General features: G+C 66.3%; 1 protein-coding gene across 2 annotated transcripts in view; it reads left to right on the forward strand.

The window, feature by feature from the left end:
* The window catches only part of KIF26B (kinesin family member 26B), a 387325-nt gene extending 370069 nt beyond the window's left edge, over positions 1-17256 (forward strand). For both annotated transcript variants that reach the window (XM_080651288.1, XM_080651289.1), the window contains 4 exons: positions 907-4192; positions 9008-9210; positions 10520-10670; positions 11766-17256. In XM_080651288.1, coding sequence (XP_080507414.1) covers positions 907-4192; positions 9008-9210; positions 10520-10670; positions 11766-11914 — 3789 coding nt within the window. In that variant the 3' untranslated portion in view covers positions 11915-17256. The remainder of the gene's footprint in view (positions 1-906; positions 4193-9007; positions 9211-10519; positions 10671-11765) is intronic.
* Positions 17257-24779: the final 7523 nt, after the last annotated feature.

Consider the following 24779-nt stretch of genomic DNA (forward strand, 5'->3'; position numbering starts at 1 on the left):
CCGTGTCTCGTGTCCCTCAGTGGCTGGCCCCAAGGACTGTTCCCCCCTCACTCGGGTGGCCCTCCCCCTGCGTGTCCAGGAGGCCTTTGCAGGCGGCTGGGCTCTGCCCCGTGAGGTCAGGGGTGGCTGGTTGGTGCTCAGAGTCCACTGCACCCCACTGGGCTCCCCTGGCGAGCAGAGGCCACGCCAGGCCAGCGGGGGCATGAGATGACCGTGTGGGGAAGTAACCGATGGTGGTCGCTCTGATCCAGGGCCAGCTGGTGACGTGGGCTTTCCCGTCCTTTCTGTAACTTTTCATAAATAATAAAAAGCAAGTCCTTCCAACCAGCGTTCCGTGGGACAAGGTGCCACAGTGACCTGGGGGCCAAGTCAGTGACCCCTCCGCCCTGAGGAGCTCGGCCCGGCCCGGCTGGTCACCCCTTCAGGAGCGGACTCTGTCCCGTGCGCCACGCAGGGGCTGCCCTTGGCACATGAGGTGCACTGGCCTGGCACAGCCGAGCAACTGCCCACATGCAGGGCAGCCAGCCAGCAGCCCGGGAGCCTATAGCCAACTGGATCCTTGGGGGCTCCTTGAGCAGCTTCCTGGGGGTCCCTGGGTGGCTTCCTGGGGGTCCCTGGGTGGCTTCCTGGGGGTCCCTGGGTGGCTTCCTGGGGGGTCCCTGGGTGGCTTCCTGGGGGGTCCCTGGGTGGCTTCCTGGGGGGTCCCTGGGCGGCTTCCTGGGGGTCCCTGGGGGTCCCTGGGTGGCTTCCTGGGGGGTCCCTGGGTGGCTTCCTGGGTGGCTTCCTGGGGGTCCCTGGGTGGCTTCCTGGGGGTCCCTGGGTGGCTTCCTGGGGGTCCCTGGGTGGCTTCCTGGGGGTCCCTGGGGGTCCCTGGGGCAGCCCCGCTGACTGTCCTCTCGCCCACAGTACACGTCGAGCTCGTCGGGGGGAGAGAGCTCCTGTGAGGAAGGCAGGATGCGCAGGCCCACGCAGCTGCGGCCCTTCCAGGCCCGGGCCGCCGTGGACCCCGACTTCCCCGTCCCGCAGCTGTCCAGCGACCCCGACTACTCGTCCAGCAGCGAGCAGTCCTGCGACACCGTCATCTACATCGGGCCCAGCGGCACGGCGCTCTCTGACAAGGAGCTCACGGACAACGAGGGCCCCCCCGACTTCGTGCCCATCGTGCCGGCCCTGCAGAAGCCGGCCCGCAAGCCTGAGAGGGACTGCCTCAAGTGCAACACGTTCGCGGAGCTGCAGGAGCGGCTGGACTGCATCGACGGCCGCGAGGAGCCCGGCCCCTTCCTGTTCCAGGAGCTGCCTGCCCAGGGCGGGGCGGAGCAGGCGGGCAAGGGCCCCAGCCTCTGTGAGTCCGACAAGGAAGACGTGGGGTCAGAGGGCCAGCTGACCGACAGAGGCGGCGCCCACGCTCCGGCCTCCGGGATGCCCGGGGGTCACTCGCCCGTCCCGGCCGCCACCCCCGCCTCGCCCCGGAGCATCCCCGGTGGCAGCAGCCAGCAGGGCGCCTCCCAGCTCGTGCGCAGCCCCAGCCTGCAGAGCAGCCGAGAAAGCCTGACCTCCTGCGGGTTCGTGGAGGGCAAGCCCCGGCCCCTGGGCTCCCCGCGGCTGGGCGTCACCAGCCTGTCCAAGACGGCCGAGTACCGGCCGGCCAGCTCGCCCTCACAGCGCTGCAAAGTCCACACCCAGAAGGGCGTCCTGCCGGGCCCCACGCCCCTGCCCCCCCTGAGCACAGACTCGGGCGTGGTGTCCGGGGAGGCCCGGCCGCCCGAGGTGCGCACCCCCCCGGTGGGCATGAGCCCCCAGGTCCTGAAGAAGTCGCTGTCTGCCGGGAGCCAGGGGGCCCCCCACAGCCCCTCCGATGACACGCGCCAGGCGGCGGCCTGTCCGGGCTCCAAGGGGGTCGTGAGCACCACCAGGGTGACGGTGCAGCAGCCGCTGGAGCTGAACGGCGAGGACGAGCTGGTGTTCACGCTGGTGGAGGAGCTGACCATCAGCGGGGCCCTGGGCGGCCGCCCCGCCAGCATCATCAGCTTCAACAGCGACTGCTCGGTGCAGGCACTGGCCTCAGGCTCCCGGCCCGTTAGCATCATCGGCAGTGTCAGCGAGGACCTGGAGCGCTGCCCGGGCGCGGCCCCCGTCTCCGAGGTCAGCATCACACAGTTCCTGCCCCTCCCGATGCTGGGCCTGGAGGAGAAGGGCCGGGAGGCGGGCAGCCGGCGGTCCTCCATCAGCTCCTGGCTGAGCGAGACCAGCGTGGGCAGCGACGGGGAGCAGTCCTGCCACAGCTTCGTCGTGCAGACCTGCTTCGGGCACGGGGAGGCGCTGGCGGACCCTCTGGCCTCAGAGCTCGTGGGCAGCGTCCAGAACACCGCCGTGTGCCGAGAGAAGCCCAGGGCGGGCCCCGACAGCGTGCTCATCCTGCCCGAGCTGGGGGAGGACTCTCTCCCCAAAGCCACCGCCCCCCAAGGCTGCAAGGTCTCCGCCCTGGGCAAGGCCATGGTCACCATCTCCAACACGGCACACCTGGGCGGTGGCGGAGGGTGCGTCCCCATGAAGACCAACATCACGGTCTACCCCTGCATCGCCCTGAGCCCCCGGCACGGCCCGGAGCCTGAGGCGGCCGGCGCCACCGTTCCCAAAGCAGCCCCGCCCCAGGAGAGCAAGGAGGCCAGCGGGAAGAAGGAGGTGACGTTTGAGGACCCGTGGCTGAGACGAGAGGAGGAGGCCAAGAGGGAGACTGCGCATCCCAGGGAGGACGGCGTGCGGTCCGAGGTGGCCACCGGCCCCGCACAGCCCGAGGCGGGAGCCGAGCGGGACCAGCCCAGGCAGACCAGCCCCGGCCCCAGGCTGAGCGGCGAGGTGGCTGCCTCCCCCGGGACCGACTGCGTCAGGAGGGTCGTGGACGGCTGTGAGACGGCCCAGCCCAGCGGGGCTGCCCCGAGCCCTGTGCACCCCAGCAAGAGCCTCAAGTCCAGCAGCCTGCCCAGGGCTTTCCAGAAAGGCAGCCGGCAGGAGCTCCACGGCCTCTGCTACCGCTGCGCCCCCGAGACCAACGGCGTCGCTCTGGGCGGCCAGGCCTCCCGGGCGGCCCTGGAGCGGAAGGTGGCGTCGCCCAAGCACAGCGTCCTGGCTCGGCCCAAAGGCACCCCGCCGCTGCCCCCCGTCCGCAAGTCCAGCTTGGACCAGAAGAACCGGGCCAGCCCCCAGCACAGCGCCTGCAGCAGCGGCACCAGCAGCCCCTCGAACCCGCCCACGCCCTTCCTGGCCAGCTTCCCCGACGAGCCGGGCGGCAGGCTGAGCGCCAGCAGCAGCAGCAAGCTCTTCAGCGCCAAGCTCGAGCAGCTGGCCAGCAGGACCAACTCTCTGGGCCGCGCGACCACCAGCCACTACGAATGCCTCTCGCTGGAGCGGGCCGAGAGCCTGGCCTCCATGAGCGCGCGGCTGCAGGCGGGCAAGGACAGCACCATGCCCCGCGCGGGCCGGAGCCTGGGCCGCAGCGCCGGGGCCTCGCCCACCAACCCCGGCCCCCCGCCCTCGGCCGGGGCCTCGCCCAAGGCCAGCCAGTCCAAGATCTCGGCCGTGAGCAAGCTGCTGCTGGCCAGCCCCAAAGCACGCAGCCTGTCCACGCCCCCCACCAAGACGCTCAGCTTCTCCACCAAGTCCCTGCCGCAGTCCGTGGGCCAGAGCTGCGCCCCGGCCGTGGGCGGGAGGCACATGTCCTGGTCCACGCAGTCGCTGAGCCGCAGCCGGGGCGCGGGCCTGGCCGCCAAGCTGCCGCTGCGGGCGGTGAACGGGCGCATCTCGGAGCTGCTCCAGGGCGGCACGGGGTCCAGGGCCGTACCATCGCGAGCCGGGCTCGAGGAGGAGCGCGCCGGGGTCCCCGAGGACAAGCTGGCGGCCGTGCCCCTGCTGCCCTCGCCCTACAGCAAGGTCACGCCGCCCAGGAAGCCGCACCGCTGCAGCAGCGGCCACGGCAGCGACAACAGCAGCGTGCTGAGCGGGGAGCTGCCACCCGCCATGGGCAAGACGGCGCTGTTCTACCACAGCGGGGGCAGCAGCGGCTACGAGAGCATGATGCGCGACAGCGAGGCCACGGGCAGCGCGTCCTCCGCCCAGGACTCCATGAGCGAGAACAGCAGCTCCGTGGGCGGGAGGTGCCGGAGCCTCAAGACCCCAAAGAAACGCTCCAATTCAGGTAGGCACCGGGCCCAGTGCGCAGGGGGCACAGGGGGACGCAGGGCCGAACCCCATGCTGCCTGCCCTGCGGGTGGTGAGGGCGCCCAGGCCGGTGGCACCGACACCCGGTCTCTCCGTCCTTCAGCCTGTCCCCTGCCGGCCACGCCCAGGACAGCATGGAGGGTTCACTGTGACTCAGACCTACTGTTGGGGCGTGAGGAGGCCTCAAGGCTGTGACTGCCCTTGGTCAGCAGCCTGGTGAAAGGCACCACCTGGGGCAACCAGCGGTGCCCCCCACACTTACCCCTGTGGGCACAAAGCTGCCTGTCCCTCCTCGGCTCCCCCACCCAGCGCCCAGGGAGCAGTCAGAGCAGCTGCCCTCTGGCCTGGTGGCTGCCGAAGCCGAGGTGGGGCCGGTGGCCCCGAGGCTCTGGGACTGGGGTGATCACTGTGTCACTGTCCCGGTGGTCAGATCACCGTGTGGCGCTGCCACGTGGCCGTGGGTCCTGAGTGTGGCAGAGTGCTTTGTGCTCTCACCTGCCTGGTGTAGTGGCTCGAGTCCACCAATGCACTGCGTTCTTCCAACGCCTTCTACTTGTTTCCGAGACGTGCATTGTGGTTTGGGCTGTGCGGAAGCCAGAGGAAAGCTGTGTGGTGACGGCTGTGCCGCGGCCTGGCTCTGCGCCATTCTGCTCGGACGCGGTCTCGGAGGGTCTGCTGAGGCTGGGCCGTAAAGGAAACTGAGAAATAAATCGCTAGCGAGTAGCCTGGGCCCCAGAGGTGGGGCAGCTGCCGCAGCTCCCCCTCTAATGGGTGTGGCAGCGGCGAGGCCTCCCTTGGCCGAGGTGACCTCGTCTCGCTTATTCATCATCATTTTTCAGAGAAATGCCAGCGTCCGACACGACCAGCAGGAATCCAAAGCAGCTTCCTTAAGGGAAGCCATGACCCTCCTCAAAGGCAGCGCCTGGCCAGCTGGCTGGGTGTTACAGTCCGAGGTGGGGGCCGCGAGGAGACGCAGGCGCCCTCTTGGAGCCGGCTCTGGGTCTGGAGAATGTTCATGCTCTGGCGACCGAGGGAAGGGAGCTAGAACGGGGTCGCCAGCCGGTGGTCTGCGGCTGCTGTGGTCCGCGAGGTCCGTGAGGTCCGAAAGGCTGGCGACCGAGGGAAGGGAGCTAGAAGGCAACGCTGGGCGAGAGCTGAGCTCCGAGCTGTGCACGCGGAGTAGGGCCAGTGTGCCCCTCACGGCTCAGTGTCCTGCAGACGCGTGGAGGGGAGTGCGGGCCGGGGCTGGTCCTGCTGGCCGGGGGCGGAGCCACGAGGACACGGAGCCCACAAGCAGGAGGCTGGGGTCTTGCACGGTGTGACCTCAGGGTGCAGCGTTCCTCTCTGGCTCCCATGTTCTCAGGTAAGAAGTAGAGCGAGGGGCGTGGGCACAGCCAGGTCTCTGAGGCCACGGCATGAGGTGAAGCCCGCTGGTGCGGCGTGACTTCCTTCCCTAAGACGACCTGTCACCCGTGGGGTTGGGTCAGTGGTTAGGGAGTGCCCAGGCCTCTGCGTTTTGAGAGTGTGGTGACGGGAAGTTCCAGGCGTGTGTGTGTGTGGGGGGGGCAGCGCAGGGGACGCCACTGTGAGCAGCCTGCCATCTACCTGGAGAGAAGGGACGGAGCCGTGAACCGGGTGCCCTGCCGAGTGCAGAGGGGAAGGGGAGGGGTGTTAGGGGAAGGGAGGGTCCAGAGCCCCAGCAGAAGCCACAGGGCTGAGCTGGGCCTGAGGCTATGCAGGCAGAGAGGGGGGGCGGGGGGAGCCCTGGACCCTGGAGGCCAAGGCGGCGAGGGGAGCGGAGCGCAAGGTCGGGCAGCCGGAGCGTGGCCTGTGGACCAGAGTGAGATGAAAGCAGCGGCTTCTTAGGGGAGAAGGACGGAAATAAGACGTAAACCACGTCGGGGAGTGCCCTGAACACAGCAGCTCTAAGAACCACGTCGTCACGGCCCTTGGCGAAGGGATGCACCCGAGAACGCGCTGTCAGGGGTTCTGTCGTGCGAGCATCACGGGGCGCGTGCACTTCCAAGCCTGTGGCTCCCGGGCCATAAGCCTGCGCCGCGCATGGTGCAGGAACACCAGGTTCCACCCGCACAGGAGCCAGTGGTGCCGCCGGGAGACGTGAACACGCGAGACGTGAACACGCGAGACGGGAACACGCGAGACGTGAACACGCGAGACGGGAACACGCGAGACGGGAACACGCGAGACGGGAACACGCGAGACGGGAACACGCGAGACGGGAACACGCGAGACGTGAACATGCGAGACGTGAACACGCGAAACGTGAACACACAATGTGTGAGGCTGCTGCGTGCTTGAGGAGAGTGAGAGTCCACTCGGACACGCGGGAAAGCACAGATAGTGAGCACGTTCGCAGGAGCCTGGCGTGTGACGTTCTGCATGTGAGTGCATGTGCTGTGACAGGCAGCACGTAGGCTGTGCACACCAGCGTCTCCACACGCGTGAGGATGCGTTCACTGCCATGTGCGGCATCACTGGGCGTTTTCAGCGCCACCGTTGTTGTCTCCCCGAGGAGACGGTGGCCCCGGCGCGGCCCTGCCTCACCTCCCACGTGGGAACGCCCCCCCGCAGCAGGACGCAGCCCCGGGGCGGCCGTGGGGCTGGCTTGCGGGCAGTGCGACCAGACGGACGCCTTCCGTCCTCTCAGCTCTGACGTCTGTGGTTCCTGCCATCGCTGGGGCTTCATGCTTTTGGTTCGTGTCTTCCTAGCCCCGCGCCTGAGTCAGAGGGGAGACAGGGCGGGGAGCTGGGGGCTCTCGGGCCAGGCCTTGGGCTCGGGCGCCGTGTTCCCGACATCTGAGTAAGAGGCCATGTTTTCAGACTCCGTGTGGCCCCTCTGCCTGCGCTCTGATGTTGAACATGTCAGACTTCCCGGGGCCGCCGTGCTGCGGAGGAGACAGCGGCTGGGCGTGGTCGGGGCCCCTCGGGGCGTGTGGTCAGCGGCCAAGGCTGCAGGGGCTCAGTCCCTGTTGGGGGTGGGCTTTCTCAGGTCAAATCTGGGCCATTTCAGGCAGCAACAGCTCGCGGGCTGTTAGTGACCAGCCTGCACGCCTCTCCCTACCTGCCCTCTGTCCTGGACGCGCGCTGGGCTGACGAGCAGGGAGTGACGAAGGAGGGACCGGAGCAGGAGGCTGGTTCAGGCTGCGGCTGGGGGCCCCACACCACTGGCGGCTGAGCTGCTTCCCCCTGACCTCCCGGCAACTGGAAGGAAGTGGTCGTTGGCAGAGGCTGAGATCTGTAGCGGGGGTGGCGCGTGCAGTAAGCCCGAGAAGTCACATCCGTGCGGGACCCAGGCCCAGGCCTGTGGTCAGTGCTCTCCTGGGAGGGCGCAGCCTGTGGGTCCCGTCACACCCTCTGGCACTTGCATTTCCTGGGGTCTGAGCAGGGTCCCTGCCCCCCCCCCACACACACACCCTACACTAGACTCTCAGTACCTGTGGGGGAGGCGAGAGGGCAGGAGGCCCCGCAGTGGTTGGCGGGTGACGCCAGTTCATTGTCGGAATGGGTTTGCTGGTAACCAGATCCAAACGCTCGGCAAGTCCAAGACACCGCTCACCAGTGCCCTTATGTTCGATGTTGTTTGGTGCTAGAGGCCCGGTGCACGAATCTCGGGGGGGGGGTCTCTCAGCCGCCTGTGCCCTCTCCCAGTCCAGGAGCCCTCGGGCATCCTTAGCGCTGCAGCGGCGGCACTGCCTGGCTTCTGGCTGAGCGGCGCTCCCCCTGTGGGAGCGCACTGACCACCGGAGGCGGCTCCTGTGTTGAGCATCTGCCCCCTGGTGGTCAGTGTGCGTCATAGCGACCGGTCGTTCCACCATTCAGTCAGTTTGCATATTAGCCTTTTATTACATAGGACCAGAAGCCCGATGCACGAAGACTCGTGCCAGAATGGGCCTTCCTTCCCCTGGCTGCCGGCACCACCTTCGCTCTGGCTGGAGCTGCCTTTCTGCCTTCCCACGCTGCCCAGAGGCCTGGAGCGGCCGGGGGAGGGGCGGAATGCCTGCATCGTCACCATGGCAACAACGCAGGTGTCCCACCCCCACCCCCGGCCGCTTAGCGCCTGCGTATGCAAATTAACCCACCATCTTGGTTGGGTTAATTTGCATACTCACTCCTGATTGGCTGGTGGGTGTCGCAAAGGTATGGTCAATTAGCATGTTACTCTTTTATCAGGTAGAAGAGAGGATTAGTTCCAGGTGGTTAGACACTTACATAATTTACGAAGTAGAACCCCGACATTCCAGGGCCGCCTGCAGCACACACGGTTCTTGCAGCTGATTGCGTGTGAGTGACTGCTCCCCACTGTACCTGGCCTCTATGGGCTGCTGTGTCACTCACGTGCACTCCTAGCTCCTCTGCCTTGCTCACTCGCCCCGATGTGATCGTCATCAGCAGCGGAGTGTTGCTGGGCCTCCTGTTCCTCCATGACCTGGCGCCAGGCCTCTGACCCCGAGGACGACCCTGTGTGACCTCACTGTAGCCCGTCCCGCCGGGAGCCCAGCGGGCTGTGCCGAGGCGAATGTGGGTGTGTGCGCCTCTCAGGCGGGACTGGAGGTGATGCTACGGTGAGGCAGGGCTCCGCAAGCCTCGGGAGGCAAAGCCCAGCCCGTTTAAGGGGTCACCGCTGAGGCGCTCCATGAGGGGCGCTGGGGTGTCTCAGACTCACCTCTGCCGCAGACTCCGGGCCCTGGCACGGCCCTACCGCGTGCATCACAGAAAATCTGCTTAAAAGATGGAAATTAAAAAAGATGAACTTTGGGCTCAACCCCGTCAGGTTCCCAGAGACGGAGGCTCATCCCCGCGCTGTCCCTGGACACACCCTCGCCCGCAAGGAAGCCGGCTCCCGGAGCAGGGCTCCGCTGGGTGGACGGGCCCCTGCGCAGCGCCCAGAGGGGCCTCGGGGAGCCTTTCGAGATTAAAGTCTACGAGATCGACGACGTGGAGCGGCTGCAGCGGCGACGGGGGGGCAGTGGCAAGGTGAGTGCCTCCTCCCACATGGGGTGGGGTGTCCCCCGGGCAGGTCCCTGGGGCAGGGATGGGGCAGCACCCCGAGGGGGGCTCAGGCCCAGGGAGACTCCCCAGCCGGCTTCCCAGTGGGTGGGGCTCGGCCAGAACACAGGACCCAGGAGGGTTCCACATTTCCCGTCTAAACCTCTTCAAGGCTCCAGCTCACAATGCAGCTGCTTTAAATGTAATAGGACCTGTGGTGGCCTTGCCTGGGGTGGGGTGTCTGAGCTGAGAGTGGGCTGGGGTGACCCCGGTGCCCCACAGTCCCCGTGACCAGTCCTTTCCTTGTCCCCACTCACTTCTTCCCACCACCTGCTTCTCCCCCCACCTCCCCCCTCTCCCCACACCTGCCTGCCTCTCCCCCCACCTCCCGCCTCTCCACCTCCCACCTCTCTACCTCCCACCTCTCCACCTCCCACCTCTCCACCTCCCACCTCTCCCCCCACCTCCCACCTCTCCCCCCACATCCCTCCCGCCTCTCCCCCCACCTCCCGCCTCTCCCCCCACCTCCCGCCTCTCCCCTCACCTCCTGCCTCTCCCCCACACCTCCCGCCTCTCCGCCCCACCTCCCACCTCTCCACCTCCCGCCTCTCCCCCCACCTCCCACCTCTCCCCCCACCTCCCGCCTCTCTGCCCCACCTCCCACCTCTCCACCTCCTGCCTCTCCCCCCACCTCCCTCCTTTCTCCCCACCTCCCTCCTCTCCCCCCACCTCCCGCCTCTCCCCCCACCTCCCGCCTCTCCCACCTCCCGCCTCTCCCCCCACCTCTCTCCTCTCCCCCCACCTCCCGCTTCTCCCCCCACCCTCCCTCCTCTCCCCCCACCTCCCACCTCTCCCCCCACCTCTCTCCTCTCCCCCCACCTCCCGCCTCTCCCCCCACCTCCCGCCTCTCCCCTCACCTCCTGCCTCTCCCCCACACCTCCCGCCTCTCCGCCCCACCTCCCACCTCTCCACCTCCCGCCTCTCCCCCCACCTCCCACCTCTCCCCCCACCTCCCGCCTCTCTGCCCCACCTCCCACCTCTCCACCTCCTGCCTCTCCCCCCACCTCCCTCCTTTCTCCCCACCTCCCTCCTCTCCCCCCACCTCCCGCCTCTCCCCCCACCTCCCGCCTCTCCCACCTCCTGCCTCTCCCCCCACCTCTCTCCTCTCCCCCCACCTCCCGCTTCTCCCCCCACCCTCCCTCCTCTCCCCCCACCTCCTACCTCTCCCCCCACCTCTCTCCTCTCCCCCCACCTCCCGCCTCTCCCCTCACCTCCTGCCTCTCCCCCACCTGCCCAGGAGGGCGTGGGCTTCAACGCAAAGCTGAGGACCCTGGAGCGCCGCCAGCAGAGGATCGCCGAGGTCCGGGCCAAGTACGAGTGGCTGATGCAGGAGCTGGAGGCGACCAAGCAGCACCTGATGCTGGACCCTGACCAGTGGCTCAGCGAGTGTAAGGCCCGGGGCCGCTGATGGGATCATCATCATCAGCAGAGTGTTCTGGGCCTCCTGTTACTCCAGGCACCAGGCCTCTGACCCCTAGAACGAGCCTGTGTGACCTCACTGTAGCCGGGGTCGCTGCCGAACAGCCTGGCCCGTGAGCGGGGTGAGCCGGTAGCTGTGTCCGAATCCCAGGGCCTCGGTGCCCATCACATGGAGACGGTCACGCCGAGCGCACATGGCCACTCGCGGGGGGTGGGGGCCTGGGGCGGGGCAGCGGGAGGGGTGTGAGCATTGCTCTTGCAAGATGACTGCTGTGGGTCTCAGTCCAGAGCCCCTGCAATGAGGTTTCCCTGCTGGAAGGTCGCCCCCTTGCGGGCTGCATGGCACGCCTGCTCCCGGCCACGGAAGCTCGCGGCGTCTAGCCTGAAACCGACAAGGATTCACAGGCTCTGCGCAGGTAGAACCCGGTCCTAGGGGAGCCTGCAGGCTGTGCAGAAGCAAGACAGGCATTCTGAGCGAGAACAGTAACATGCAGCGATATTTCCACTCGGCAGGAAGCCCAGGATGGGGCCCCCTATAGCAAGTCTGTCTTTGAGAGACGGGATTCCTTGGTCTCTTATGTCTTTGTTCCTAACCGTTCCCTTTACCGTTTCCCTTGCAAGAGCAATGCTCACACCCCTCCCGCTGCCCCCGCCCCAAATAAAGCCCAAATCTGGTCCCGAACGGCTGCACTGATTGGGGACCCGATGCGGGAAGACAGCGTGTGGTGCAAAAGCATCTGCCCTACAGCTCCTTTCCCGTGGCCTCCCAGCTCCGCCCCAGCCCTCAGCCCCGCGCCCCCCCCCCCCCCCCCCCGGCACATGCCACCCGCTCGCCCTGCCCGGTGGGGGAAGCACAGCGGCCGGAGGGTGGCCCCGAGGCTGAGGGAGGATGGGGTAGAACGGTGGGGGGGGGGGGGAAGCAGCGAGGGCCTTCCTCACCTGCTGGGGGGGCAGCTGCACGTGAGGCAGGGCCCATGGGAGGGGCCGAGCTTCCCACGGTGACGGGTGCAGTGCTCCGGCCAGGCCGTGCAGGGCGCCTGTCCCACCAGCCTCTCTCTTGGCAGTTGACCTGGAGCAGGTGTGGGAGCTGGATTCCCTGGAGTACCTGGAGGCACTCGAGTGCGTGACCGAGCGCCTGGAGAGCCGCGTCAACTTCTGCAAGGCCCACCTCATGATGATCACCTGCTTCGACATCACCTCCCGGCGCCGGTGAAGCCAACACCGCCCCTGACCCCGGCCCCTGGGGCCCGCAGCCAGGCCCACACTCCAGGCTCCCGGGGCCCGTAGCCAGTCCCATGCTCCAGGCTCCCAGGCCCACACTCCAGGCTCCCGGGACCCGCAGCCAGGCCCACACTCCAGGCTCCCGGGACCCACAGCCAGGCCCACGCTCCAGGCCCCAGGCCCACGCTCCAGGCCCCAGGCCCACGCTCCAGGCCCCAGGCCCACGCTCCAGGCTCCCGGGACCCACAGCCAGGCCCACGCTCCAGGCTCCCGGGACCCGCAGCCAGGCCAACACTCCAGGCCCCCGGGACCCGCAGCCAGGCCAACGCTTCAGGCTCCCGGGACCCGCAGCCAGGCCCACGCTCTAGGCTCCCGGGACCCACAGCCAGGCCCACGCTCCAGGCTCCCGGGACCCACAGCCAGGCCCACGCTCCAGGCTCCTGGGACCCGCAGCCAGGCCCACGCTCCAGGCCCCAGGCCCACACTCCAGGCCCCAGGCCCACACTCCAGGCTCCTGGGACCCACAGCCAGGCCCACACTCCAGGCCCCGTGCAGGCGGCGCTGAGACCACGGAATGAGGATGAAGGTTGGTGGCAAGTCTGCATGACGCTGAGCAGTGCTGTTTCAGTAGGAGAGGTGCAAACACCGGACACACGTGCGAGGAGAGAACGGTGGGAGGCCAAGGGAAGTGGAAGCCCCGTGAGACTGAAAAAGCACTTTGAGGAACTTTCTAGAACTTGTTTGTCCATAAGAACCGCTGGTAAAAGAGACCTCCCTCGTGCCCTGGTTTGGCGAGGAAGGCGGGTGGACGTGGTTGCTGTTGGAAAGCCGAGACGCCGCCAGATGGTTACCCAGACGACTGATTAAGTGCCTTGCAAATCTTCACTGTCACCCAAACGTTTCCGTCTCCTTCGTGTGCCCAGACAGCGCTGGTCAAGACGCAAACAACGGAGCCGAAGCGAGCCGTCCCAGACTGCTCCCCGCTCGCTCTCCGGGCGTTGCACCGATCCTGACTGTGTTTCTGAGTAGTCGTGTGTGTAGAGCTGTTTCCTGGTTGGTGTTGCTTATGAATAAATGTTAACCGTCTCTCCCGGCTCTTCTGCTGAGGCCGCCCCAGCCGCACGTGGAGGCCCCAGGAGGCGGCAGCGGCAGGTGGTCCGGGCGGGCGCCTGAGCTGAGAGGGTGAGGCGACACGGCTGTCTCAGGGGCGGGGCCCTGCCGCCAGGCCCGCCTGTCCTGTGGGCGGGTGCTTGTTCGCAGGGTCCCTCCAAGGCCTCCTGCGCACTCAGGCTCCTTTACCCGGTCACCCAGGTGTGCAGGGCCCTGCGACACTTTGCATTTTCATCCCAAAGACTCTGGACTGGAAGCCTGAGCCAACACCGGAGCCATCGCTTCTGTGCTCGAGGTTCGTGCGTGGATTAGAGCAGGGGTCTGACGAGCTCCGGGGCCTCCCAGGCGCGGATGCGCTCGGGGTGCCAGCCGAGCCACTTCAGACTCACAGGGGTGGGGAGCGTCCGGCCCGCGGGCCATGTGGGTCATGTGGTCTGGCCCTGCCAAGGCATGAGGGTGAGTTAGTAAACATCTGACCAAGCAGAGCAGATTTTTAAGTTGGTACTTTCGTATGGCCCACAGAGGATGTGCTCAGTGTCCAAATGGTCGAAAAACGGTTCCGCGCCCCTGCCTGAGAGCAAGAGGGACTGGGGGCTGCACACACGTTCTGTCCAGAGTGCTGCTCAGTCACAGACGGCCCCGGCTCCCTGGGGCCCACAGCCCCGCCCCGGAAGGCCCAGGCCTGCCCCCGCCTGGGCGCCCGAGCGGTGCCCGTCACACCTGTGAGCACAGCCCTTCGTGTCGACGGACAGACAGGGCTTGGCTCCGGGAACGCTGAGCCATGTTCTCGGATGAAGGTGCTCACTCTGCCACACGCCCCGAGGTCATTATTGGACCCATTACAGTGAAGGAAACCGAGGCCCAGAGCGTGGGGGACTGTCCCACGAATACCAGCAGGGAGCAGGGCACCCCCTGCCTTCTGCCCCCCTCCCCCCGCCCCTGCCCTCACCCCAGGGAGGTGCCCGGGTTTTACAGAAATGTGTGCCCTCCAGCTCAGCATATCCAGGAGCCTGCTCCCTGCTCCGCAGTCCCCTCACCGCCCCGCAGCCCCGCCCCGGGAACAAGGGCCTGTGCGCCCCTCGTCCGTGTGCGTCTGGGTACAGGTGCCCAGCAGCTCAGCCCAGCGCGGCCGTAGGAGCCGGGATCTGAGTTCTCAGTCCCCCCTCTGCCTGCTGGGACGGACAGGACAGCGGCTGTGAGCTCTGTCGGTAGAAGGTTACTCCAAACGGCCCCTTCCCCTCGTTTCCCAGGCGCCCCCTGGCCTCCCACCCACAGGCTCTGCCCGCCTGGTCTCGCACTGTTGTGAACCAGCCTGTTCGACAGCAACATCGTGGAAGCGTCTGGGCCCCGGGGACCCCGATCTGGGTTTGAGCTTCCACGTGGCACCCCATTGGTGGCGGTGGGAAAGGAAAGCCTGTGTGGGGGTGCCGACGGCGGCAAGGAGCCTGGTCTTTGCTGGGAACAAAGCCTGATCAGCAGTCGGTGTCCCTGGCCTTGCCCCGGGCACATCCCGGATCCCTCGCTGGGCAGACGCCTCAGGGGCCTGGCGCCTCGCCTGCAGGGTCACCCGGTAGAAACGGCACAGACTTCGCTCATCCATGGGCGTGGCCGAGCTGCCTCCTGCCACACCTGACCGGGCCCAGCTGTGGCCTCCACGAGGTCAGAAGGGTTGCGTGACGCCAGGAGCTGCCTCCCATGGGCCTCGCTGTCCCCCAACACTGCACGTGGGCCGACCCTCAGGACACCGGCCACAGCGGGAGCAGGAGCAGCGGGCAGAGGCCGTCATCCGCGCTGCTACACCTCAGGGCACGCGACCGCCTTAGGAGGGTCCTGTGAACACGGACGGAACACGGACTCTGGGCTGCGATGGTGTCCCCGGCCCCACCTGTGCACGGGCCACACAGAAGCCGGTCGGTCCTCAGGCCGAGGAGCAGGGCTGGGGCAGGGGCTGGGGCTGCTCTGCGGGGCTGCAGTGACCAGCGCGAGGCGGCCCTGCCTCCTCTCGGTCTTAGCGACAGAGAACCGCGAAGGCAGGGGGGTGTCATCACCGGCGCGTGACAGGACCAGAGACATGGACTTGAATGAGCACTCAGAGGCAGAGCCTGGATTCCTGCCTGAAATCTGCCCGCCCCCCCCCCCCCCCCCCCCATGGTTTAGGGCAGTGGTGGGCAAACTCATTAGTCAACAGAGCCGCAGTTTGCCGACCACTGGTTTAGGGTGAAGAAGAAGCATTAGCCGCAGAACAAGCTGGGATCGCAGAGCGGAGCGATGCTGTCGCCCGGGAGGGAGGGAGGCCATGCGTTTTGCGGTGGTGTTTCGTGCGGTGGGTGATGTCGCTTTCTCCCGGAAGTCTGTCCCCGCCTGCGAGCTGCGTGTGTGGTCTGGCCCCAGAATTCCCCCCAGGCCCGGGGAAGCTGCCGCTCACTTAGGTCCCCTCCAGGCTGGACACGGCCCGGCTGTCGTTCATCTCCGGCTGCTGTTCCGAGCGCAGGCCTTGATGTGTGAAGGCCGAGGTCGGCCCCATGTTGACAGGCTGGGAGGTGACCAGGCCGCAGCCCAGTGTGGGGACCGGAGGCAGGAATCGGGCCGTTGTCATGTCAGCTGGAGCCGAAAGGGTGTGCTCCTGGCAGGTGGCCCTGCCTCACGTGCCCACACCACGCAGGGCGGCGGCTCAGGCGTCGGACACGCAGGCACCTGTGCTGGTTCTGGCTCCCGTCACGCTGAGCGAGAAGCCCTCCTCTGGGCTTCGGTTCTCACGCCAACCTGGGCTGGTCCACCCATCACTTTCTCCGGGGTTCGATGTGAAGCGGCCGTCGGCCTGGGCCGCTGTCTGCTGTGGGCCCCCTGACCCCTCGCTTCCCAAATTCCGAGGTAGTGAATGTTCTTAGGTTCCTTGTTCTAAAAGGGATCTTAGCCCGTGAGAGACATGACTGAAGATGAGCTCTCTTCCCGCTGAGACCAGACGGTTCATGGATCTGCTGGCCGCTCTTCCTGCTGGACCCTGGCCCACCCTCAAGCACGTCCGGAGGGGTTTCCTCACTGTGAAAGGCCACGTGCTTCAGTCCCGAAACCGGGCCAGGAAGAAACGCGTGGAAAATTCTGTCCACGACCAGCCGATGCTGGATAAACTGTCTACGCCCCTGTCCCTGGAGCTGCCCACAGCGGAGGGTGCATCTCAACAAGCCGCACGGAGCCCCGTCTGCCTGAGAGAGCCCGGCCCTGCCCCCCGGAGCCCCGTCTGCCTGAGAGAGCCCGGCCCTGCCCCCCGGAGCCCCGTCTGCCGAGGGCCGGCCCTGCCCGCTCTCCTCTGAGCGGGTGGAGCACAGGAGGCCGCGCTGCCAGGGCAGGGAAGGGTCTGGCATGGGGGTGGGCAGCGCACAGGAGGTGGAAGCAGGTTCTTTGCATTGTCATCTCTCTTCCTCCTCCTCCAGCAAATCTGTCAACATCCGTAAAAACCCATAACGGCATCACACAGCAGTCTTCCTGACAAACACGTATTTTTTCTATTATAAACTGCTTATCACTTCCAGATAAAAACACGGCTCCAACCCAGGAGACGTGCTCACCATTCAAACTCACATTCTCCAAAAAAAAAAAAACGTTTTTTGAAAATTCTTAGAAGCTGGTTTAATCCACCTCTAAACAAACACACGCTGCCTTTGGGTGGCCAGACTCAGAACCGGATGGTGTCACGGTGGGGGGCACAGTGCAGCTGGAGGCGGTCAAGCCTTCCTTGCACGTAGCCGACATCCCCCACGAAGAGCCGTCCATGCCCATGTGGAGGGGTGAGCGCGGAGGCCCCGGCATGCGCCCCGCTCTCGCGTGGGCATAGAAATGACCTTCGCAGTGAAAAAGGCTCGTTTTCTGCATCCCCCATTCTGCTAAGCGACACCCCCATCGTCACCTCTGATTAAGGAAGCTGTACTTTAAGTCAGGATGTTGCTCTGGAGCATCGCTGTGTTTTATCCCTTATTTGTGCGTCACCGTGGGAACTGCTGTCTCTGCCTCCGCATCCGCATCCGCGTGCGTTTGGTGGGTCTGCTGGGGCTGTTCCCCGCCCTCTGGCGAGTCGGGGGCCAGGGGAGGAAAGAGAAATAAATAAGCCAGGGGAACAGGGGTTAGGGCCCAGTCCTGCCAGCACAGGGCTCAGCCCAAGGCCTGAGCTGTTTCTATGTGAGTAGCTCAGGGGAAGAGGTACCTTCATTCTGAGTTTGATGCTAAGCGGCTTGGAAATCTGCCTCCGTGGGCCTGGGGGGAGAGGACCGGCTGGTTCGAGGCTGAGATCTGAAAAACAGTGGCAGACAGTTAGGCTCCTGCGTCTCCGAGGGGGCTGGGAAAGCAACGAGAGCTCCTCACCTTCCGGCACCGCCTGTTCCTGGAGAAACCACAGCGCTGAGCGAGTCTTACAACCGAAGTGCGTGAGGGGTCTGGGCCGCTCCCCGGCTGGAGCGGGCGGGCTGGGCCGTGGTGGCTGCAGAGGCAGGGGCGCAGGAGGGAGCCTCGCGCTGGGGTGAGGACGCCGCTGTGCAGCCTGACAGGTCGCGGGACTGTGCGGGGCCTCGGGCTGCCCAGGCAGGGTCGGGGTCACGAGAGCTGCCCTCTGGGGTCGTGTGGAGAGAAGGGGTAACGGATGGGGAACGGCTTTGAAGAAGCGAGAGCTGCGGCGGGAGCCGGGGAACCGGTTAGGGACGAAGCGTGAGGTCGGCAGGGGCCCGGCACAGGGGCTCCCGGCAGACCGGCTCAGCCCTGCGTCTCGGGCTCCTCCACGAGGTGCTGCTGCACCAGGTGTGTGCGTGGTGACGCACCGCACGGAGGCACCGGCGTGTGCATGGGGCGGGCGGGTGCATGTGTGCAGAAGGTCTGCGGCGTGGTGAGGAGCGCAGGACAGGAACCCGGTTCTGACCCGGTTCTGACAATTGTCCTGTGGCTTTGGGGGATGGCCTGGCTTCCCTGGAACTTTCTAGTCTGTAAAACGGGGACGTTGTGCTAAAGGGACTCTGTGGCCCCTCCAGCTCTGTCACGTGTGTGTGTGTATATAAACGTGCTTCGCGTAGCAACGGGCCGTCGGACATTGGCGGCAAGGCCTGCCCAAGTGCATTTATCGTGTCTGCAACAGAAAATCCACCAAGTTCATGAAATCCTGTTGGCAAAGTCAATGGTTGTATTTAATGTCATTGTTTGAAATTCACTGTTTAACTGGATCAAAGATTGGTGCCGTTTTGAACATTGAGTTCTTAGCTTACGAGTGTTTGCTGTTAAAAATTTTTAATAAAGTTCATTTGTTAAAGTCAGAAATGCAGCGACTCTGTCCATGGGCAGGTCCCGGCAGCCGGTTAGAAGGGGGCTGGCCTGGGCCTGGGCCTGGGCACAGCTCGGCCAGTCAGCCGTCCCCCCGGGCCCGGACGGCAGGCGACCGGAGGACCGCCTGGCACGCGAGGCCGGGGCCACGAGCCACGAGCTGCTGCCATTTCTGTGTGGAGACGTTGTCTGCGGCACAGGAGGTGCACAGTGTTGTCAAAAGAGATCCTGGTGTTTAAAAAGATCAAACGATGGTGGCATTAAATGTTCACTTTTATTCTGCCGAGTCACGAACTCCTCCTTATCTGATGTCTCTTTCTGTGCGTATGTGGGGGGGGAGGGGGTGGCGGGGGAGGCACGTCAACACCGGGGAACAGGTGATCTCAGGAGCAATGCCTCCAGGCCCCAGGACTTTCTACAAGAGGCCTGTCTGGTCCCCGATGGGGCTGGCCTCCAGCACATTCAGGAGCTCACGTGGGGGTGGGTGGCTGTTCTGTGTCCCTGAGAGTCCGGTGCTGGGCTGTGGTCACACAGGGAAATTGTCAAGAAGATTGGTGTCAATGTGGTGAGAACCTATACTAATAAAAGGGTATTATGCAAATTGGTGATGACGCCCTCACAGTAACAACCGAATAGCAGGCTGTGTGGGGGCGACAAGGCTGGCAGAGGGGTTAGCGAGGGATGACCAAATGACTGACCAGCAGGCTGCATGGGGTGACCAGGCCGGCAGAGGGGGGCAGTGAGGGATGACCAGTCTGGCAGAGGAGGGCAGTTTGGGGCAACCAGGCTGGCAGGGGGGTCAGTTAGGGCGACCAGGCAGGTGAGTAGTTAGGAGCCAGCGGTCCGGATTGTGAGAGGGGTGTCCAAGGGATCTCAGGGATCGGGCCGAAATCGGCAGTTGGACATCCCCCGAGGGGTCCCGGATTGGAGAGGGTCCAGGCTGGGCTGAGGGGACCCCCCTCCCCGCCCCCCGTGCACGAATTTCATGCACCGGGCCTCTAGTATATATATCTCCTTACCCCAGGAAATGTTTATTGATTTGGGGGGGAGGGGCAGGGAGAGAGGGGTGGGGAGAGAGAGAGAAACATGGATGTGAGAAACATTGATCAGTTGCCTCCTGTACATGCCCCGACTGGGGGTCGAACCACAACCTAGGGGTGTGTTGTGACCAGGAATCAAACCCGCAACCTTTTTGGTGCACAGGACGACACTCCAACCAGCTGAGCCACTGGCCAGGGCCTCACTGTGGTGACATTCTTGTTGGCCTCGCGACACATCCTCATCCACTGTCTCAGGGGCCCCAGGAGCAGAGGCAGCGCTCTGGGGCCCGGGCACATGGCCCTGTCACCTCGGCGCTGGTCTCAGCTGCGACTGGTGCAGGTGGGAGAGCGAAAGCAGATCAGAGAGGGGAGAGAGGTCTCCTCGCTGCCTCCTGGGCACGCTCCTCCCGCCCCCACTTCCTGTCCCCACGGCACGAGGCACTTCCCAAGGAGCTGGCACCACGTCCACCCACTGAGCTCACAGCCCCAGGAGAGCGCAGCGGCCTCAGAGCAACACGCCTTCCTCCTGGCCTGGCCTGCCCGCCCTCCCCCTCCCTCTGCTGAGCTGGGCTGGACACGCGTGCCTCGGGCTCCCCTCCTTCCGTCCCCCAAATCCTAGACAGGACCCTCCCAGCCCCCCTTTGAGCCACCGCAGCAGAAGCATAGGGTTTTCTAGAAACAATTCCTGCGAAGAAGAGCAGTGGAGGCCCCGCCTGCCCTGGCCACACCCCGGGGGGGGGGGGGACATCCAGGCGGCCGCTGGAAGGGGTTCCAGCCCCGCTCTTCCCTTTGGGAAAAGTGGGCACATATGTGACCCGCACGGGACTTGTCCCTTAAGCCACCAAGCTCTCGAAATGGCCATTAGTATTATTTTTAGTCTTTCACCCTTTCAATCCTGTCTGTTGCCTCCGGGAGGACATGGGCACCGCCCACGGGCACTCTCTCCCGCGGCCCCTGGGCATGCAGAGGACAGAGACTCAGCCAGTGACGCCGCTGCCCCGCGTGGCCGACCGTCCCGCTCCTGGTGAGGAGGTGCGCCAGCCTCCCGCGGCCGGCAGAGCCCACGCTTGCACTCGCGGGCTGCGCCAGGACACGCGTGTGCGCATGCAGAGACTGGGCTCAGTGCCCGCCTGTCGGTGCTGGGTGCCCCCGGCACCCCCGGTGCCTTGTCCCTCTAGATCGCCAGCCTCGGGAACAGAGCCTGGACCGTCAGCTGAATGAACGCCTGACTGACTGACTGACTGACTGACGGTGGGAGGAGAACGGGAACAGGAAGGACTGCAGGTCCCGTCACGGAGGGGTGGGGAGGGCTGCGGCTCCGCGCCTGCCGATGCCCAGCGGGGTGGAGTCCCAGCGCACAGGGGAGGCCTTGGCTTACCACACACAGCCACGGGCCAGCCTTGGCCTTCTGCCTCCGGAAGCGTTTCTCTGTCCAAGAGACAGACAGAGCCGTGTCCGAGCCCCTGGATTCCTCGCCAACTTCCTAAAGCCATCGCCGCACGAGCTGCGGTGAGCCCTCGCTCTGCCCCAGACCCTGCCGGCCGGGGACGAGGAGACAGACTCTGGGCCTCAAGAACCCAGGGACGCTGGCAAGACTGGCACACGGAAACCCGTGAGAACAGGCAAACAACTCCCCTCCGTGTGGGGTGACGGCTGCTCCCCGCAACCCCCAACCGGTGCCCCTTCCCTCTCAGGGGCCTGGCCAGGCCTCACCTGCAGAACAGTCCCCCTGAGGCTGGAGGGCGAGGACGGGGAGGGGCCTGCAAGCCTCACCCCCAAGGAAACTCCCCCATGGAGCCCAGGCCCCCTCCCCCGCGCCCTCCGCAGGGCCTCCCAGCCCTGACCCGGGGCTCTCCCCGCCTCTGCCCAGAACTGGAGGATAATGCAGGCGGCGAGGCTTCGGGAGGGAGGGGACCCAGATGCCGCGGGGGACGCAGCTGCTGCCCTGGGCACCTAGGTGCTGGGCACAGCGCTGCTGCCCCCCCTCCCCCCACAACCACCCCAGCGCCCTCGCTCAGCCGCCATCCTCCCCGCGTCGGCCCAGCCACAAGCGTGGCCTCAGCTGCCTGCGCTCAGGAGAAAACTCAAAATAAAGGCTTTCCGCCCCCCCCACCCCCCGCCCACCCCCGGGCCCCGAAGCCCTGGTGAGAAAAAGGCCTGTCCCCCTTTTCAACCAGACTTTGAAAAGCTGGGAGTAGGAAAGAAAGTGCCCTTTAAATCTCACTCCAGGGAGAACCCCTCTTGTTATTTTACAGACACGCACACGCACACGCACACGCACGTGCCCTACAAATCCCGGCCCCCGACAAGCCCTGTGGCACCTGCTCCCCCTTAGCCACCCGAGCGCACCCCTCCCCGCCCGTCACGCAGCCCGCTGCCTCTCCCGCTGCGGACATTCACGGGGAGACAGGCCGCCGTGGAGACACTACTCACCCCCTGTCCGGGGCCTTCACATGGCCCCCACTTTCCTGCTGCCGTCGGTGGCCCTGAAATACACGCTGCACACCAGCCTCCTCTTTTCCTCCCCGACAAGCCCCCGAGAGTCCTGGCAGGAGGAGCTGTCACAGGGGAACGAGGCCTGGGAGCCGCTTCCCTGCCGAGCGAGGCCCGTTCACACCGCCCACCTGAGTGACGCCCCCCCCCCCCCCGCCGGCCCCGTTCACACCGCCCACCTGAGTGACAGGGCCTCCCCGCCGGCCCCGTTCACACTGCCCACCTGAGTGACGGGCCTCCCCGCCGGCCCCATTCACACCGCCCACCTGAGTGACAGGGCCTTCCCGCCGGCCCTGTTCACACTGCCCACCTGCGTGACGGGGCCTCCCGGCCGTCCCCGTTCACACTGCCCACCTGAGTGACGGGGCCTCCCCGCCGGCCCCATTCACACCGCCCACCTGAGTGACAGGGCCTCCCCGCCGGCCCCCTTCACACTGCCCACCTGAGTGACGGCCCCCCCCCCCCCCCGCCGTCCCCGTTCACACCGCCCACCTGAGTGACGGGCCTCCCCGCCGGCCCCATTCACACCGCCCACCTGAGTGACAGGGCCTCCCCGCCGGCCCCCTTCACACTGCCCACCTGAGTGACGGCCCCCCCCCCCCCGCTGTCCCCGTTCACACTGCCCACCTGAGTGACGGGCCTCCCCGCCGGCCCCATTCACACCGCCCACCTGAGTGACAGGGCCTCCCCGCCGGCCCCATTCACACCGCCCACCTGAGTGACAGGGCCTCCCCGCCGGCCCCCTTCACACTGCCCACCTGAGTGACGGGCCCCCCCCCCCCCGCCGTCCCCGTTCACACTGCCCACCTGAGTGACGGGCCTCCCCGCCAGCCCCATTCACACCGCCCACCTGAGTGACAGGGCCTCCCCGCCGGCCCCATTCACACTGCCCACCTGAGTGACAGGGCCTCCCCGCCGGCCCCGTTCACACTGCCCACCTGAGTGACGGGGCCTCCCTGCTGGCCCCGGGGGCCCTCTCTTCCCGACTGAGGCCATTGGCCCCGCAGAGGCTGGGGAGCTCCCGACGGACGCTCGCGTTCTGAGCACCAGTCCCGTGTGTCAGCATGTCGGAGGCGTGTGGTCCCGGGACTCTCGTGTTCTGAGCACCGGTCCTGTGTGTCAGCATGTCGGAGGCGTGTGGTCCCGGGACTCTCGTGTTCTGAGCACCAGTCCCGTGTGTCAGCATGTCGGAGGCGTGTGGTCCCGGGACTCTCGTGTTCTGAGCACCGGTCCTGTGTGTCAGCATGTCGGAGGCGTGTGGTCCTGGGACACTCCGTGTTCTGAGCACCAGTCCTGTGTGTCTTCATGTTGGAGGTGTGTGGTCCCGGACTCTCGTGTTCTGAGCACCGGTCCTGTGTCAGCATGTCGGAGGCATGTGGTCCCGGGACTCTCGTGTTCTGAGCACCAGTCCTGTGTGTCAGCATGTCGGAGGCATGTGGTCCCGGGACTCTCATGTTCTGAGCACCAGTCCCGTGTGTCAGCATGTCGGAGGCGTGTGGTCCCGGGACTCTCGTGTTCTGAGCACCGGTCCCGTGTGTCAGCATGTCGGAGGCGTGTGGTCCCGGGACTCTCATGTTCTGAGCACCGGTCCCGTGTGTCAGCATGTCGGAGGCGTGTGGTCCCGGGACTCTCATGTTCTGAGCACCAGTCCCGTGTGTCAGCATGTCGGAGGCGTGTGGTCCCGGGACTCTCGTGTTCTGAGCACCGGTCCCGTGTGTCAGCATGTCGGAGGCGTGTGGTCCTGGGACACTCCGTGTTCTGAGCACCAGTCCTGTGTGTCTTCATGTTGGAGGTGTGTGGTCCCGGACTCTCGTGTTCTGAGCACCGGTCCTGTGTCAGCATGTCGGAGGTGTGTGGTCCCGGACTCTCGTGTTCTGAGCACCAGTCCCGTGTGTCAGCATGTCGGAGGCGTGTGGTCCCGGGGCGCTAGGCCTCCGGAGGCGGAGGAGGCAGACCTGCCTCCCTCCAGGGGCGATGCGGGGCGCTCCTGGTAGAAGGAGGTCTAACCGCCCCCAGCGCTCACCCCTGAGCCCTCGGGGAGAACTGGCCCGTGAGGAGCAGCGCTCGCTGCAGGGACTGGGCTGCGGGCTGGGAGCGGGGTCCCTACGGGCTGGTGCTCCTGGGGGCGGCCAGCCTCTCCCTGCGGAAGCGTGCGGGGCACGGGGAGCTGCGGGGCGTCAGTGAGGACGGAGGGCCCCCACTCACACGGGCTGACGGCGTGAAGCCCGCAGAGACCAGCTCCTCCGGCCCCGGCACTGATCTCACCGCCGGTGACCCTGGCCGCGCTCCCCACGTGAGCACCCTAAGGAACCCCCCCCCCCATGGGGAACGGAGAGCCAGGTAAACACAATGGCCAGTGGAGCTCTCCCAGAAATCTCCCCCCCAGGGCGCCCGGACACCCCTCCCTATGGCCCCCAGTGGGCTCAGTGAAGGCAGCGAATCCCCTGGAGCTGCTGCGCCCGGAGCCACGCCCGCCGCACCAAGGACGCTGCCCTGCGCTCGGCCCTGGACGCCCGTCCTGCGAAGCCCGGAGCCCACGAGGCCGCGCACCCGCCCCCCCCACCCCGGGACGCCTGCCCCGACCTGACTGACCGGCCCCCTAAGGCAGACGCTCCCCTCACACCCTCACCCCGTCCCCTCTGAGGCTGTGCGGACACGCCCCCCTCCCCCAGCCCTAAAGCAGCACGGGAGCCGCTGCTCAGCACACCCGTCACCCCCGAGCCGGGGTGGGGGTGGGTGGGAGTGAGGGTGAGGGTGGGGGTGGGGGTGGGGGTGAGGGTGAGGGTGAGGGTGGGGGTGGGGGTGAGGGTGAGGGTGAGGGTGGGGGTGGGGGTGAGGGTGGGGGTGAGGGTGAGGGTGAAGGTGGGGGTGAGGGTGAGGGTGGGGGTGAAGGTGGGGGTGAGGGTGGGGGTGGGG

This window comes from Plecotus auritus (genome assembly GCF_963455305.1).
Source record: "Plecotus auritus genome assembly, chromosome: 14".
NCBI lineage: Eukaryota > Metazoa > Chordata > Mammalia > Chiroptera > Vespertilionidae > Plecotus > Plecotus auritus.